At 37.3% G+C, this 18725-nt stretch overlaps 1 protein-coding gene across 1 annotated transcript in view; it reads left to right on the top strand.

Annotated features, from left to right (window-relative positions):
• Positions 1 to 18725, top strand: part of SNX14 (sorting nexin 14) — a 1453711-nt gene that overhangs the window by 377115 nt on the left and 1057871 nt on the right. Inside the window, exons 6-7 of the mRNA XM_044067476.1 lie at positions 15664 to 15744; positions 15933 to 16047. Coding sequence (XP_043923411.1) covers positions 15664 to 15744; positions 15933 to 16047 — 196 coding nt within the window. The remainder of the gene's footprint in view (positions 1 to 15663; positions 15745 to 15932; positions 16048 to 18725) is intronic.

The raw sequence follows: 18725 nt of genomic DNA, 5'->3' as shown, positions 1-18725 counted from the left end.
ACTTATGCTCTGATCTACAACCTGGAAGCATCTTTCAGTCGTATTTATTATTTTTGGGTTTATGTAAATTGGTATGGGCAGTCCATGGTATATGCAGTAATCTTCACAAATGTACTTGTTTTCTTCCTATCTTGTTTCTTCACTGTCCCACTTTCACATCTCTGTGACATTATTGAAAGTACTACGGCTTGGACAAGTTGAAATTTCATGCACAAAGATACATCTCTATGCTTAAAAATCTTATCTAAATTTTTCATGGATGTTTTGCCAAGAGCAGTTTATTATCAGGGTTTCATAACTGCTTTTCATTTTTTATTTATATTGTTAAACACCTTAATTAAATTATCACTTGTGACATAGGACATTCACATTTATATAGAAATAATCAAACTGTATTAAGTTAAAACGAACAAACATTATGCTTGAAACATACACACACACACACACACACACACACACACACACATATATATATATATATATATATATATATATATATATATGGATCCACTTTGTAATGTCGAAATACTGAAATCCCGAATTTCAGTATTTCGAACTTACAATTCTGAATGCTCACAAACCCGAAAATGCACTATCCCGGGACTTAGAAGCCCGAAAACACTTTAAAATCAGGCAGTACATCCGTAGCAGGATGTACGTTGTACCAAACTGCAACGGCATCTCCATGCTTTCCCTCACCCAGAAGTATAGGTGCCGTGTACGAAACCATGGTGTCACAGAAAGGCAAACAAGTGATGATCATAGATGGATTTGTCTACCACCTGGAGAAGAAGGGGCCAAACAGACACTACTGGTGATGCAAGTGAAAGGCTGCAATGAAATGCAAAGGTAGGGTGATTACTGCTCCCATACCTACCAGTGAAAGGATGTGTAAGTCAGCTGCTCACAACCATAGCGGTGACCCAACAGAGCTGGAGAGCTACAGCATGTGTGCTAAACTGAAGCACAGGGCGGCTGTCTCCAGAGATTCCCCATGCTTACTTGTAGAGGAACGCACTAGCATCCACGTCCATAGATGTGGTCCCAGACCTGCCGACCAGGAGAGCTTTGCTACAGCAAGTGTGAAGAGTGCACAGAAAAGCTACCAGCTCAAAAGTGAGGTCTAGCCTCAATCTACGCACCCTCAATATCCAGGACTATCCCAGTAAGAGTGGCACGTTCCTCGAGAAATGAGTTGTGGATGCGTCCAGTGACAACATTGTTATTGTGATTAGCACAGTCAGCAGCCTGTATGACCTCAGCCATGCCACCATTTGTTTAATGGATGGCATCTTTTTCTACAAGGGTGTCATCTGTAGGCAGTTCTACAGCATCCATGGGCTACTCCGCTGTGGCAGATACAGCAGATCTTTACCGCTGCTGTATTGTCTAATGAGCAGGAAGTCCCTTAGGGCCTACAATGCTATGTGGGACTGTGTGTTCCATCTGTTGGAGAATCAGAGTTTCGAGACCTCACTCAGATATGTGCTGTGCGACTTTGAGATTGCTGCAATCAAGAGCATCAGAACCAACATCAATGCTGTAAAGTCGAAAGGGTGCCTGTTCCATTTCGGTAGGAGTGTGTGGCGCAAGGTCCAGCAATTGGGACTAGCACATTCCTATAATACAGATATCAACTTTCAGATTGCAATTAAGTGCCTCATAGCACTAGCATTTCTGCCTGAAGATGATGTTGTGCAGGCATTTTTGGACTTGAAAGAGGTGTACCCTCCAGAGGGGAGGGAATTAATTATTTTGGGGATTTGTATGTGTTGGGCCATAAGAGGCATTTCATCACCAGAACCGCTACAGTTTCATGCTTCCCACCTTTATTCCCAGTAGGGTTTTGAAATGTGCATGAACTTAATACACTTTTTCTGCCCTGAACCCAGAATTCTGTTGAAGTCTGGCACCAGCGCCTAAAATGTTTATTGGGTGCCAAGGCAACCGACCTCTGTCTGTCTTGATGCAGACATTAGCAAGGGAACAGGGATAGGGTAGATAAGTTACGAACCCACCTCGCTAGTGGGTGTCTGCCCACACTAAAATGGCGTAGGGTGCTGAGAAGGCATGCGCAATTCGAGAGTATACTTTCACATAGGGAGGAATATACCACCATGGAGTTCCTAAAGGCTATTGCATTGATCTTACAAATGTGGGTAATGTACAAGAGTGCTTATGTGACTGGGACATTACATGTTTGCTGTTGGTTTCACTACTGAGTGCATATGGAGTTTACAAATGGGAGTACTGGACTACTGTGCTTATGTGACTGGGATATTACATGTTTGCTCTTGGTTTCACTACTGAGTGCATATATACACTGACAGGTGTTTTGCAGAGGTGGAGGGCTATAAAATAACAAAAAAGGACCCCGCATTACAGGTTTTCGGTATTTTGGGCATTCGGGTTTGTGATTTCAAAATACTGAAATTCAGGATTTCAGTATTTCAAAATTACAAAATGGATCCATATATATATATATATATATATATATATATATATATATATATATATATATATATACACACACACACACACACACACACACACACACACACACACACACCATATAACCTAAGTAGCATTACATACATTATTCAATTCCTACCCCTTTTTTAAACAAGAAACATCTTTATTAATTCATCACTTATGACATAAGCAATCACACATCTATATAAATGGGGGAAAAAAATGCACCGACACAGTCCTAGTTGCAAGCATTTTACATCATAAACCATAATGACACACTCCCAGTTGCAAACATTGTAGATCACTTATTATCTATCCAGTCATTTTCAGTCGAACATTACATAGCTTAAGTCCTGCCTTCTTTTAAACCTCATTCTTCCCCTATATGTGTTGTTCCCACAATTCCCATATTTTCCTATGTAGTTTGCTGCTACCTTTTTCTAAAGATCTTAATTGCTGTTGTTTTATCTCTGTTACTGTATTCGCTGCTTATAATATAGTTTGTTTAGATTTTGATTGCCATTTTCTAGTAATTGCTTTTTTGGCAGCCACCATAATTAGAGACAGCAAGGCCTTACCTTGTTTAGTCAATTCTGATTCTGTATCATAGCTCAGAAATACATACATGCTAATGCTTTTTGTTTGTTTCTTCTCCATTCTTACTGTTAACCAGTTAGCGGGATCTTTGTCTTTTGTATATTAATGGGCAAACCTATTTTGAGACTGTGTTTAATTTTAATAAGCAGATATTTTGGATAGTCTTCATTTCCATCCAGGAATTTGATTTCATCAGCAAAGTGAGGATTGTTGAGTTCACCAGATTTCGCACCACAGTTTCCTTCATGTATTCCTGCTGCTGTGATGGTTTAGTTTGTATGAATTAATCTAGTATGGGGAAGATAAAACAGCCTTATAATACACCTTTAACAATTCTTAACTGTTCCTTTTTGTTCTTGGTTAACTCTTGTTTCATGATCATTCTAAGAACTGTGCATGAGAAGTTTCAGGTACAGTGTTATACCAATGTTTCTCAAAGTGGCCTAGAAGTTTTCAAGCTTTATGCAGTTAAAGGCCATGGTATAATCAATGAAATACATAGATATTATTTTGATATTCTTTTTTATTTTCTAGAATCTGTTTCACATATGTGATGATTTTTGTCTTCCTTTGTGTTCTTTCTGAAATCCTGCTTGAATTTCTGGCACATTTTATTGTAAGTGTGGTTGTAATCTCTGCTGAATAATACTTAAAAGACTTGCTTGTAATGAGATCAGAGCAAGTGTGCAACAATGTTTGCAATGTATCAGATCACCTGTATTCATGATTGTCATAAACCCACATCTTTATCAGTCTGTAAGCCATGATGTTTTTTTTCCAGATTTTCTGTTAGAACCTTGTAAGTATTTTAACAGCTGGTACCAAATGTTGTAATACAGTCTTGGGAATGTCATCAGTGCTGATGCTATGGTAAAGCTTTTATATGCTGTTATTGCTGTTTTCTGATTTTAAATTACAAAGTGATGTAACCATATTTCTGCTGTTTCTTAATCATCACATCATTCAGCATAGATTCTTGAGCTTCATAAATTTCAATATAAAGTGGACATTTCTTCTTTGGCTCTGTTAGTTTTAAGAAAGATAGTTTTGTTCTTCATGAAGCTTTGTGTGTTTCTTTCTCCTTACATATGCATCATTTTACTTTCACTAGTAGAAGTTCCTTTAGTCTCAGGGTGGTTCAGGCAATTGGTGTGAGGGGGGTGTTGACTGAAATCCCTCTCTGTCTTCTCTCTTGGAGTGGCTGTGGTTTCCATGGCTTTGAACTCCTGGGATGTGAGGATTTGTCTCCTAGAACCCCCACCTGAGTTATGTGGTGGAAGTCCTTTCAGGGTATATCCTCTATTGTTTGGGGATTTTTTTTAAACGGTAAACATCTTTATTACGTTATCATGTATAACATAAGCAATCTTACATTTATATGAATGAAAACAAACCATATTGACATAATTTTAGTTGGAAACATTATACAGCACTTATAATCTCTTCAGTCAGTCAAATTACTTAGCTACTTTAAATCCTGCCTTCTTTTAAACCTTATTCCTTCTCTGCAAGTTTTGTTCCTATAATTCCCATTTTTTGTATGTAATTTGCTCCTACTCTTTTTTAAAGATCCCAGTTCTAGTTGTTTTATCTCTGTTAATGTATTCACTACTTCTAGTACAGTGGATTTAGACTTTGATTTCCATTTTCTAGTAATTGCTTTTTTAGCAGCTGCCATTATTAGGCTCAGCAAGGCCTTACTATGGCAGTCATAGCCCAAAAAATGTTTTCCTTAGTTATACCAATTTACTCACCCAGTATTTCTGATTGAGAAGTCTACAGGGAATTTTTAAAGTCTGGCAACTCATTACATGGACAGAAAATATGTTCCCAGTTGCCTCTTTCTTCGCCATCACACCTACAACATTTGCTGTCTACCTGAGGAAAAATTCTTTGGAGTCTTACTTGGGGTATAAAAATACCTATGTAAGCACTTTCAAGCAAAGAAACTTAATCATCTAGATTTTATTGCATATTTGGGAGACATACATATATCCCCCCCATTGTTTATTTGTGAACTGCTTATTCAGTCTCTCTTCCCAATCCTTTCTAACCTTCCCTGATTGATATGATAGTTAACATGCAATATTTTACATGTTCTACTAATTATTCCTTTCTTAAAAGCAGTTTCTGTTCTAGATTCTATTAAAAACTCTACCAGTGCTGGTCTTTTATTTAGGACCCACCCCTATTTCTTTCTCATTGCCTATACTCTGATATTAATCCCTGATAGGGAGCGCAATCTCTAACCTGCAGTCCAAATAAATTATTGGCTTCTTCCCATTCTATCATCTTTCCCTTTCTGGTTATTTGCTCCCAATACCTTGGTTCCTTTGCCAGTTTTCTGAAATAAATTCCAGCCTCATTTTACCTATTATCTGTATCCCTAATTGCAGACATCCCTAGCGACAGAATCTCCTTTCTCCATTGCCATGTTGGTGTAGCTCTTAGAACTTTCTGCTACTTTATGGATATAATATTCTGTATGATTATTGTTATCCTCCTTAAAGGCCTGCATCCAAAATCCCTGCCTCTCCTTGTTTCTTGAGCTTCCTCCCTGTTTCATTATCATCCCATTCCACTTTGAGTTATAGTTTTATGCTTGTGCTATGTGTAGGAGTCTTCACTATGTAGCTCTGAAATACCCCTTCAAATTGGGTAATCATAATCTGCCCTGTTCTGCTGGAAGGATCATCTTAGCCCACTTGACTCTTGTCGTCTTCCCCTCCCAGATAAAGTCCTTCATCTCTTATTAATTGTTATCCACAATTTCTCATCTGGTTGATAAAAATATGCTTGACGTGTTACAAGACTAAAGGGACTTAAAACATTTAACTGCTTGTATCTTACTGTCCATATAACAAAGCTTCCCTTTTCTCAGTTTTTGTATTATCTTTTGTTTAGTCTCTTCCCGCATATCCTTATCTGCCACACTAGAATAATTTTTAACCCATACTCCTAAATACTTCATTTTATCCTGTCTCCATAAATATGGATGGATATTCCTGAACCAGTTCATATGTGGGTACATAATTTACCACTTTTGCCTTTTTTGTAGCTTCATTAATTTTGTATATTGAAAAGATCTGAAACTGTCTCAAAGTGTTCCACAACACTGTAATGTCTTTTTCTAGTTTTGTCAGGTATAAAATAATGTTGTCTGCAAATAAAGCCAACTTTTCTTGACTACCATACCAATTATATCCTTGAAGTTTTGAGTCCCTTATTTTCTTAGACAGGGGATCTAAATATAATGCAAATAGTAAAGGGGAAAGTAGACACCCCTGCTTGGTTTCTCTGCTCAAGCAGAAATTATCAGAGAGGACTCCACCCACTTTAATTTTCCCCTTCAATCCTTCATATATCCTCCTAATCAGTGTTGTAATTTTTTTCAGGAATTGCAAATGCTTCCATTGCCCTGCTCATAAAGTGCCAGCATACTCTGTCCAATGCTTTCTGTGCATCAGGACCCACCAACAACAATGGCATTTTCTTACATTCTGCTTCCTTCTGGATGTATCATCAGTGTTCTGTTAATGTTGTCAAATGTTTGCCTACCCTCCACAAAACTACATTGATCCATATCTCAGTTTTGGTATTACTTTTGCCATTCTTTTAGCCATTATAGACATGAGCACTTTTATAATCATGGTGTAGTATTGAAATGGGTCTCTATGAAACTGGATCTAATAGATCTTTACCCTCTTTAGGTATTACAGCTACCACTGCTTTCTTCTAGGATAGTGGTACTTCTCCTCTTAAGATACTGTTAAACAAAACCTTCCAGATCTTTATCAGATTTTTTCTGCATAGCTTCCAAACTTCCACAGAATTACTATCTATTCCTGGGGACTTTCCTGCAGGTTGGTTATGTTTCACAATTATCTCTTCTCCTCCTGCCCTAACTGTTAGCCTCATCTACCTCTGACCTTGGCATATTTAATTCTTCAGTAAACATTTCGATTTGTATCTTTTCTTGATTTTCATATTTCTCTGCTTTATAGGGACTCTCATAGAATTTATGAAATATTTTTAATATCTCTACAGGATCTCTTGTTACCTTCCATGTTACAGGCTCCCTAAGTTTGGCGCCAGCTCTTTCTACTTTCTGCTGCCTGAGTCATTGTGCTCTAGTGTTATCAAAAAAACAGTTGCTCAACAGCAATCTTTCTAAGCTTGGGCCTATTGTCAAGGTAAACCCTTAATTTCTGCCTAGCATTCTGCAGTTGATCCTCTTGTTTGTCATTCCCTCTAAATTCTTGTTGCTTCTTAACCATAGCTAACTTTTTTATTTCCAGTCTATTTTTAATCTCCATCTTAATTTTATCCCACTCCCTAGCAATATTTTTAGAAGATATTTCTATCATCTTTAACAGCTCCTGAATAATCTCCACTACCTATTCCTTAAATTCCTCTCTTTTCCACAGATGGGTGGGAAAGTGCCAGTGTCTCATTTTTATTTCATTACCATGTGCTTTTATTTTAGCTTTTATTGGCGCATGACCTGAAATAGTTATTGGGTGAGTATCAAGGCCTTCAATCAAATGCACATGTTCCTGTGAATGTAAGTTCTGTTATACCTTTCAACCTCTTACAGCAAGAAATCTGGACAAAGCCATGAATATTGGGGGGGACAAAGGCCTAAAAATAGAGACACTTTTAAAATATTGGTCTTACAAACTTAGAAAGTTGATAGAATAACAGGTTTTGCATTAGTATGAATTTTCTGAAGGATATGAAGTCTGAAACTCAAATGTCTGCCATTATCTTCTAACTTCAACCTGAAATGGTTTGTTACTAATTTACTAGAAAACCACAATTTTATGAAAAATAGGCCAGAAATATGAGACAAAAATCTGGACATTCTGCGAAAATCTCTACAGTTGAGAGGTAAGTTCTGTCTAGCCTAGCCTAGTTTTTATATTTTGAGGAATAATATGTAAATTACCTCCAAACTCTTATTACTGAATTTGCGTCTACCATGCCAAATATTTTCATAACTTTCTTCAAGAATCTACCATCCTTTGTTATATTTTCCTTTCTGGGCCCCCCAGACACATCTTCACTGGTGCAAATCTAATTCCAGTCCGCACCTATAAGTAATATTCCTTGCTGAAAACTGATTATTTCTCCCAGAATTGTCTTAAGCTCTATTATAGCAGTTTTAGGTGGAATATAAATACATGCCAGTCAAATCCTCCTCCCTTGCTAGTAGCTCCTTGTCACAACAAATCTGCCATTATTATCTGTTTTATCTTCCTGTATCACTATTGGAGCTCCTGTTGCAATTAATATAAGTACTCCTGTTTTCCTTTTCCCAGGTATTCTGCTGAATAACCATCCTGAAAACCTTTCTTTATCAAATTCACACGTTCAATTCTTTGTAAATGTGTCTCCTGTAACATAGATATTTGCACTCTGCATTTTTTAATATAGTTCACTACTCTTTCTTTTTTGTATTTATCTATGAGGTACTTTATGTTTAAAGACATTAAAAAAGGCATCATTGTATTAAAAAAGTTATTATTCCCACCTTTTATGTACAACACCTTTTTTGTTAAATGTCTTTTCCAGCTCTTGTGGTGCATGCGTACACTGTTTGTCAGGTTGAACATTTATACAGTTGTTGCTTGTCGTATCCATTTGAGCCTATGTCACATCTTATAAAACTTTTTGTTTTATTGAAAGCTCTCAAACAAGAAACAAACACACCCCCAATACTCCCCTAAAACCTATTAACTTAATGCTAACACACAAAACTATGTACACCTTCAAATGTTGAAGTTTTACCCTCCTAAGTAATAGGAATAAAAGTCACAAACTGACGGCCACACTCTCAGACTTGAGTTAACCTAAAAGAAAAGTTATCCATTTTAAGACGCATGGTGCAGCCTGTGCTTCTACTAAGTGCTGATTGGTTTTGTCTTATTTTTATAGCTCTTCCAGCTGGAAAAATCCCTGAATGTTTTCAGAGAACATTAACTACCTTGTGAAGCCCCTGGATGCTTTTAGAGAACATTATCTCCTAGCCAGTTTCTCTTTTCTTTTCTTTCTTTTTCCTCAGCAAATCACTCTCCAACAGACTGTAGCCAGTTTCTCTCTATCAGATTGTTTCCATGGAAACATAAAGACCAGGTGCAGAATTGTTACTGTGCATACATGTATTTGCTAGAAAAAACCCTCATAATATTAAATGCTCTTTTTCATTTACTTGCTCTCTCTTAAAACATGTTACTAAATCAGTCCAAAGTCTTTAATCCAGTCATTCCCCCATGCAAGAATGAGAAAAAGCACATTAATTTTTCTTTTATCATGCTTTTTAACCAGGCCTTTTTTTATATTACAGTACCTACATTTCTCAAAACTAAACAAGAAGAAAGAGAAGACAGGAGAAAGAAAAGAAATAAAATAGCAGCATATGTTTACAATCCCCATTATACTTCAAATAACTAAAAAAAAATACTTTATAGCATGTAAAGAAAACCACATGGCACAAAATTGGTACTTTATCCCTCTTCTTCCCTTCCTCAAAGCACGTTTCTGAACATTAATGACAAAGTAGGGCATATGCTTGAGAGTTCCCCACAAGTCCAACAAATTCTGAAAAAGTCCAATATTTCCAGATTTTCTTGTTATGTCATATTTCACCAATATAATTATTGCATTGTAATCCTATATTAAGTTACTGGCTTTATTACTGTTCATCTCCAAAATCCTGTCTCTGCTTCATTTCCAGTGTACTCTCGATTCTTCTAGTCAGCTCTCATACTCCCTTCCTTCTCTCCAACATTTTCCATTGAAAATTTTGAAAAGGTTTCACAGGTACTTTATTACCAGAAGAACAGGAAGCAGAATCTCCTTCTGTTAGCTTACTTTTTGTTAGACAAACTTTTGTATTTCTTCCTTAGCATGTACTTCATCAAAAAATGATTTTGTCCCTCCAGGGAAGAATACCTTGAAGACTGCTGGGTACAGCAGTTTGAATCTCGCACCTGCATCTCGACATTCCCTGATTAGTGGATTTAATTTGCTCCTCTTCTGTCTGGTGTACAATGAATACTCTGTTGTCTCCCACTTTTAGTACTTTATCCTTCTGCCGCAGTTTTGTCAGAATCGACTCCTTATGCTGGTAGGATTGCATCTTTACTATTAAAGGTCAAAGTTGCTTTTTTATAGCCAGGTTCGGAGCATACACAAAATCTGCCCTTTCAACTAACAACTTCTGCTGTGGAATACCAGTCCACTTGCTTATTTGTTGTTTCATAAAATTAATGCAGTCTGTTCCTTCCAGCTTTTCTGGTATAGCGGAAAATTTCAGGTTTTCCCTATGTGGTCTGTCCTTTAATTCTGTTATTTTTTTTCAAACATCTCTTCTTGAGCAGTCTCAGATTCAGCCAGCCTTTTCTTAATTTCGACCACTGAGTTTTATAGCTTTATAATCTCTTCTGAATATCTGTTTAAAGCTTCTTCCATTTTTTCAGCCCTTTGTTTTGATACACACCATCAGAGTTTAAGTAGCCAGGTCTGTATGCAGTTGTCTTCTGTCTTCCTGTCGGTTATTGGAAGTCATATCTGAAGGTTGCATTGCTTTTTGCTGAACAACTGCAGAACTTTCCCCAGTCAGTGTTTCTTCCACACTTTTTGTAGCTGATTTTTCCAGGTCTTTTGTATTTCTTTATTCCTGTTATCCCGGCAGTGCACTTACTAACCAGTTACTGAAATTTACCCATAAACACAAGTCTACTGGCCTTCTCTGCTGAGTTTCTGTTAGAAATAAGCTGTTAATCAATGTGCACCCATCTTGGAAGTCCCTGAACAAGTCCTCTTTGATCTAGCATAGAGGAAATTGTTTAAGATGCTGGGGCAGGGGTAGGTACCCATGTCCATTACTCACTCCACTTGTCTCCATGTCTCCTCTTTTCTTATACTTTCTCATTGGTCAGGTCCTCAGGAAGGCTAGAACTGTCTGTGTCTTATGTCAGGAACCCTGGAAAATTTCTCTGGCTCTGCAGCATTTTCTACCTAATGTGAGATTGCCCCAAGGAAGGTCAAGAAAGTATGGCACGTGGACATTATCTTTATACCAAGTCTGTGAAGGCATGTTAGGTAAGGCAACATCAGTCTTAGTAGTTTTGTTTATTATTCATTCATTCTTATAAATTTGTCTTTCTCCAGCCTTAAGGTTCCTTATAGACTATTTCAGCTTTTTTTGAACAAGTCACTAAAACAACTGGATGTAATATGTACTGTCCTGAGAGGAGTACTTCATCTAAAACCTTCTGTCAGGATAACAATCCTGGGATGGATATTAATTTTGCTATTGAGTTAGTGTAGTATTTCCAACTTTTGGAAATTGGCTTTATTTAGACTAAAATTCTTACCTGGCAAATTTCTTTTTCTGATGGCCAATACTTTGACATTCAGGATTTCTGTGCTACCTTGTCTTTTTGACTTTCCATTTTAGCAGACTGACTCTACATACAAATCTAAAATTTATAACAAAGGAGGTTTTGTAGGTGATCAAGAATTAGACCAGGCAAATAGAGGAGAAGCTTGCTTGAGTAAACTTGATGGATTGAAAAGTCTTAATGTTTGCAGATCACATGACATCCCAACATCATTGGAAGCATTTTTTTTCTCTTTTGTCTTAAGTAGGTCTGATGAACTCATTATGAAGCGAACTGTCTACTTAGTTGTTGCTACCATTTACGACCAGAAATAAGGTAAACCTGTGTCGAACAGCTAACAAAGCTGCTGTTTATATCTTAGTTGAGGTCTGCTGTGTGATTTCTTCCCTTTGGGAAGAGTAGTCAGTGGTGCTGTCTTGTTAAAGTCAGTGTCATTAAGAGTGTACTTCAGGCCAGGTGTGCACAACACTGGAAAAGAATTCATTCCTCCTCCAGCTTTTTAAGGAGAAAATGTTTGTGGCGGTACTTTATTCAAGACCCACTCTTTCATCATCTCAAGCACTCATATAGATGTATACACACATATAAGTGGCACAATCCCTCCACCCCTACACCTAAAACAATTTAGAAAAGCTGAGCACATCCACAAGTCAGGAAGGAAATTGTACCTTCTTAAACTTTTCAAGAGGAAAAGATAGAGGAAGTGCTTTCTCCTTCACAATCTATTTTTTGGAAGCTCAGATTTTCACGTAAATGCACAAACTGCCCATTTCCCCCCACTGAAAGGTGCCAGTGGTCTGATGAGCCAGAGAAGCTTTCTTTATAAATGTTTTTGTTTGTGAATATGTGCTTGCATGTGTATGTAATAGAGAGGTTCTTAGTGGATGTTCATTCCAGCTGGGAATGCACGTGATAACTGGACACACTTGACTAGAGTGCACTGCTGAAGAGTCGATGCTGTTGACAAGTTGCTTTCATTGAAGGGACAATCAACAAGTTGGCTATTAATTAGAGACCACACCCATAGGTTGCTGTACTGCACCTTTTGTGCTGACACTGTGCACATTAAATGTATAGTTCATAAAATTGTTAAACTTAGTTGTGATACTATGCATATTTCTTAATATCTACTCCAGTTAACTTATGGAAACATTGTGTCATCATGTTAAAGTTGCATTAGGATGGAGACACTGATATTGATGGTTTGTGTGGTACCTTATAAAGTTATGGAAATACTTGAATAAACAGCCATTTGTGACCATATGCAAGATTTCTAATCTTCATAAAGTGTGAAAAACTGATAATTTTACAGATGACCACCCATTGCTTGATATCATAGCAGATCAAAACTGATTCTAGCACTGATATTTTGTATCATTTACAATGCTGGAGGCATTGAGTTTTGTTTTGCTCATAACATTGTATGTACATGTATATGTGACAGCATGTGTGCATCCCTCTCATATATGCAACACATATACATGCATGCCTATGTACTTTTCATTAATTTTTCATAAAGTATATAATTTACCAAAGTTGCTTTGTAACGTGAACTGTCACATCTTGATAAAGTTGTTGTGGACATTTTGAATATGCAGTTTTTGAGTTGTAGAATGGTGGTTGCATTTTTTACAGATTTATGTTTAAAGTTTGGTATCAGGCTTAGAATTAGTTCAGTAGTGATTGACAATGTCACACTGCCAGCCCAGCTATTGGGAATTTTGTAAATAATTCTATGTCATTTGTGAATATTGATATGATTTATACAGAACTGTGTGTTATATAGTGAGCTAAAATGTAACCATAGCATGCCCTGCTGGCTTAGAACAGAAATTTGTATAAACTATTGTGGCTGTGTAAATGTATATATTTTTAATAGTGGCAACTGGAACATAAAAGGTTAACTTGAAATAATTCAGAGAAAATAAGGTGAAATTAAATTGCTTTATGGTTGTTCTATAAAAGTTATCTTTTAGTTTCAGTCAACAGGAGACATGATATTTATATTATGGGACTCACTGTATTGTTTTGTAAGTGTTTTATGTCTTCTAGCAGTTGCAAAGATCTGAAGGCTATGCATTTTCACAGAGAGATGTTAAATGTGGGTAGTTTCTGACACTGGAGGGTATAGCTTGGGAACTGAAAGTCAGGTGATAAAAAGTGATGTCATCCCAGCTAACCCAGCAGTAATATTTGATATTAATCTAAGAACTCTCTCAGAGAGAGAGAGAGGGGGGGGGCATTTTGTATTATGTCTTTGACCTAACAAGAACATCCACTCATTACCACATCTGCATTTGCCTTGCTGTAAGTACAATTTTAGGGCATAGTAACTCTCTTAGATTCAGATAGGAATATAGTAAAGTGTAGCTTAGATGCTTTCTTTAGTTATTTAAAACTGTCCTGCAGTGTTGTTTTAAATATTTCGTGTGATTTTGAACTCTGATGTAGCTGATTACTTATTTATTATTAAATATATTTAAACCTTTTAATTGTGGCTGGTTTATTTAGAGATATTTAAGCTCTTAGAGTTCTTGCATATCTGTTTGGTGACACTGTACAGGCCACTCCTGAATAACCTTGCTCTCAGTCAGACTACCATTCGGATCAGTAGTAACATTACACAGTAGGATTGGACACCCTTTGTTAAGGGCCTTGTAGTAGCTGATAAGGGTGGCTGGTGGCAGCTGGAACTACCTTTTAGTCTGGGCAGAAAGGGGCATAGCTAGTAAACCTGTACCAGCCTTTCCCAGGTGTGTGTGTGTGTGTGTGTGTGTGTGTGTGTGTGTGTGTATATATCAAACCTCAAAGTGTATGTGTGTCAGCTACTTGGGCAGGGACATGAAGCACTGGTTGGACAGAGAGAGTGCTGGAGGTTTTGGCTTGGCCACTCAGCTGAGATCTCAGCCCTATAGCTGTGCCAGTGGGGAATCTTATTGGGGATATGGAGAAAGGGGGAAAAACCAGCCCCAGACTTATTGTGATATCTTTGTGCTCTTAAGGGAAATTGTACTTTACTGTGTATGTACTTGTCATCCTCCCAGTGTGTATGTTCCTTACTGTTGCCAGTGGTGAGGATTGAAGCTCCTTGATTACTGGGCCAGTGTTGGGGTATCACAGGCAGTCTTATTTATCATCATCAATGTGTAGTTCAGGTGTTGTAAATTTTAAGATTAAGGTTGTAATGTCAAAGGGATTTCTCATTTTTCTTAGATATAGCAGTCTTGAAGTTGGTATGTATTAATAGATGGAGATTACTCCCCCCCCCCCCCACCAAAAAAAAATTATACTTTTTCCATGTTTTTTTTTCATAACTTTTGCCCACAACCCTGCTGATCATCAAGACCGCTGTTGAACAGACCTGTCATCCAAGCAGCCAAGAAGGCGGTTTGAGTTTTTTTTCCAGCATCCTGACAGTGAGAGTTTTTTGTGTTTGTGCCATAACTCCACCTCTGGTGGCAACATGTTCAGTTACATTACTACAGTGGCTGGCTATGTCCCCTTATATGCACCCCTCCCCGTCATGCTAACAGCAGCTGTCCCTACTGGCTTAGGTGACTATGCCCATGTCTTCCAGGCAGTTACTCTGTACACTGTGGTATGCCTCTTTTCTCCTACTAAAGCCCTGTCATCAGGACAGTGGCATGAGAGTACCTCATCCTCCGTACCTATGCCATCAAGCACCCCAGCTGCTAGTCAGACTATACTTGTCTGGTCTGTAGTCAGGGCTTTATCCCTCTTTGCCACCAGTGCAAGCTAATGTTCTTGGGATTTTGGGATTTAAATCTTTCATTATGACAGTTAAGACTGTTGATCACAAAAAAAAGACTTACTTTAGTCATGCAGCGTATAGGAGATATAGAAATGTGTATGCTGTATGTTTGTTTTGATTTACCCTTAAAGGCTCAGAGTGTATCATTTAACAGTATTTAAGATGCAAGGGGGTACAACGACCTTATAACTGCTCTGAAGGCATATTGCTTTGACATAGGTCCAGAATCTTTGGAAAATTGGGTGTTTCTTGATAAATTGTTCTCCGAGTGAATGTTGACATTTTTTTCAGCTGTCAAGTTAAGTGCTGCAGACATTATTATCTTTTGCAGGAAGTGCTGTATTCTTCCCACTTTGATTTTGGATGATGCTGTGATTTTGTGAAACACTCATAAAAGTTATTTTTTTCCTTTAGCCTGAACGGGCCACAGAACCACCCTCTCCATTGGTTCCATTCCTGCAAAAGTTTGCTGATATGAGGAATAAGAAGCCATCTGTAAGTATATACCAGATTTTTCCAAGTGAATTTATGAAGACAAATTCCATATTGTTAGATGAAATATCTTTGTAATTACACAGTGAACTTGCTAAATGATTTGTATGTTATAATTTGTTGCATTATATTAAAAATTACTTAAATCTTTATAACTATTTTTGGTAATCATTTTTAATTTTCTCCCCAAGGTATTGAAATTGGAACTTAAGGAAATCCGTGATCAGCAGGATTTGCTGTTCCGTTTCATGAACTTCTTGAAGCAAGAAGGGGCAGTACATGTTTTACAGTTCTGTCTTTCTGTGGGTAAGGCTGTGTACCACTTATATATGCATTTCTTCTTTGCTTTCTTTTCTCAGTAAAGCATTTGTTTATTGTAGTAAATAAATAATGATGTAAAGGAGGGGGAGGAGTTTTTGTATTAATTTGCAAGATGCAGTAGAAATTATTTAAACAGTAAGGTGTGATACCACACACATTAGTAAATCGGTTAATGAAATCCTGTAGCTTGCTTGACCTGATGGTTTTGTAATGTCTTCATTTATGTCCTTGAAGTTCTCATTATTTTGACATACCAAATCTTCCTTTACATTGTAATGATGGATGGACCAGCTTCTACAAGAAAACTTTCAAATTCGTATTGAGTTTCTGTATATAGAAGCAAGTCAGGCACATGCTTATCCCACAGGTTGAGCTCTCAAAGATATGTATGTGGTCTTGTGAAGAACAGTACAGTTATTCGACATTGTGTAATGTCTGTGTAAATATCTAGTCCTGTAGATAATCTTCACTGCAGAAAACAAAAATAAGTGCTTCTGGTTTCAAAGACACCAAAATAAAAGCAACATTTTACAACTTGAAAGCACTTCAGAGTTTAGTTGCAGGAAACAAGTTGTAAACATCCCCATAATAGTTAGCTGCTTTTTCTGGGACTGGGAGGTGTCATCTGCACATTCTTTGTACTTTTGTAGGCTTGTGAATTAGTTGGGGAGAATATGAATGTTGGCTACTTCATTATTCTGCTTCTTGTAACTGGGGAGAAAGCTGCAGTTCATTGTGAAATTCAGTGTCTGAGGCAGGACAGGTAAATGCAAACAGCCATTGCGCTGCATAAGTTAAAACACACACAGCAGTGTGGTTCAGTTCTTGCTGCTACCTTGACTGCTGGTCAGTGTTTTGTTTTTAGTGGTTTCTTGCATAAAGTACAACAGGATAGAGTGATACGTCTCATAATTCAAATCATTGATAATTTTAATGTGTGACTTTTGTTGTTTTATTATTTGTTGCAGTTTTAGCAACATTAATAAATTTGAATTTTGAGTTGGATTCATAAGTGAGGGAAAACTGTGGATCGGGATCTGGAACTGTGTGGTGATGCATTCTAGGTAACCAAGTGACAGAGTTGCAGTATGAGATGTGCATCCTTTGTGGTAGTGGAAGATGATTTGTATTCATGTAAAGTGAATTATTTGACTCGTATGTTATACTAGTAACTAATAAAGTATTTAGTCATGGTATTGCATTATTTACTGAGAACTCTGAGCTTATGACTGTCTGGCTTGTGCACAGATGACTTGTCATAAAGCCAGTCAGACCAGTGTTGCCAAGCTAGTAATGTGGAGTCTTGTGTTTAAAATGTGGTAACAGAACTCTTTACAGGGTGAAGGCCAGAAAGGGTACATTTTAGGAATGTCTGACATTTACACCTGCTCCTGCTACAGTTGACAGAGGAATGGTATTGTTTATTAGGAACTGCATGAATCTTTACACTTTCCTATACAAGATGTAGTGTTCCAAACTGAGGATGCAGAAAATTTAGATGAAAGATGGTGATTTAAGGAAATGAGTAGAATTCTGTATTAGCATCCTGCAGACAGCCTTAAGTATTAAGTGCATTCACTGGAAAACAGTTTTTCTGAGTTCAGCATGTAAGCAAGAAGCATACTTTCATCTTTACTAGTGCTTCAGATCATAGTTTGTGCTGTTCATTAAGATTGCATTTCCTCACATGACTTGGATATATAGATCATGGATGTAAATGCCATTTCTTGGTTAGCTCCCTTTTCCTTTTAAGATATATATCTGAAGTTAAAAGATGAAGTTAACAGAATACTGCCAGTCAGATAAACAAGAGCTTGGTCAGTGCAGTGGAGAGTAATGGGAACAGGAAGGAAGCCAGCCTGTATTCTTCAGGATTGTGATGCATTCTATTTCTTTATAACTTAAAACACGGTTTATTACCATTATAAGTTGGGCTGTAGACTCATGTCTTATGGCTTTTATAGGCTGTGACATGCGTGTTTTAAGGTAGAGCAGAAATTGTTAAAAGACTGAATGTAAATTGAGCCTGCTTCTCTTCCAGGTGCAGGGATCAAGGCATTGTAGGCTGGACCCTTTTTGTTTCTGTGACTTGCAGCCTGTGATTCAGTTCCATAGAATAATCATGCTTGGGACAGTGCTCATATTGTGACTAAGTGGTGGTAGTGTACATGGTTCCATGTTGTGTCTATAGGTAGCTGTCAAGTATGTGTGAGAAATCTAGATTTATCCGATAAAAGACACAGAGAAATGATGAGACTCCTAGAATCAAACATGGTGAGTTGTACTAGTTTGTTAGACCGTTTAGGCTACTGTACAGTCTCTAGATGCATAGACCCCTGCGTTTCCAAAAAGCTGACAGGCTATATCAATCTCTATGATACAGGCAGGGTTTATTCAATTCACATAAGGCTGAGCTTGTTATTGTCTCATTATCAACATTTATCCAGAGTGAGAAAGCGGTCTCCTTTGCATCTTCACCTTAAAGTAAGGTTTTTAGAATATTATGTAGATATGGTAAAAAAGCTTACACATCTAGTACCTTAACTGTTAAGAGAGTTTAATTGTTTGGCTCACTTTGTTTCATCATTTGTGGGAAATTGTACAGTTTATTTTTAATAGTAATATTACATGCAAAATAGAAAAGTTGATTGCTGCAGTGGATA

The sequence above is a fragment of the Protopterus annectens genome, chromosome 1.part0 (genome assembly GCF_019279795.1).
Source record: "Protopterus annectens isolate FY-2018-M chromosome 1.part0, PAN1.0, whole genome shotgun sequence".
In the NCBI taxonomy this organism is placed as follows: Eukaryota; Metazoa; Chordata; order Ceratodontiformes; family Protopteridae; genus Protopterus; species Protopterus annectens.
This window is presented reverse-complemented; position numbering and strand designations above follow the sequence as displayed.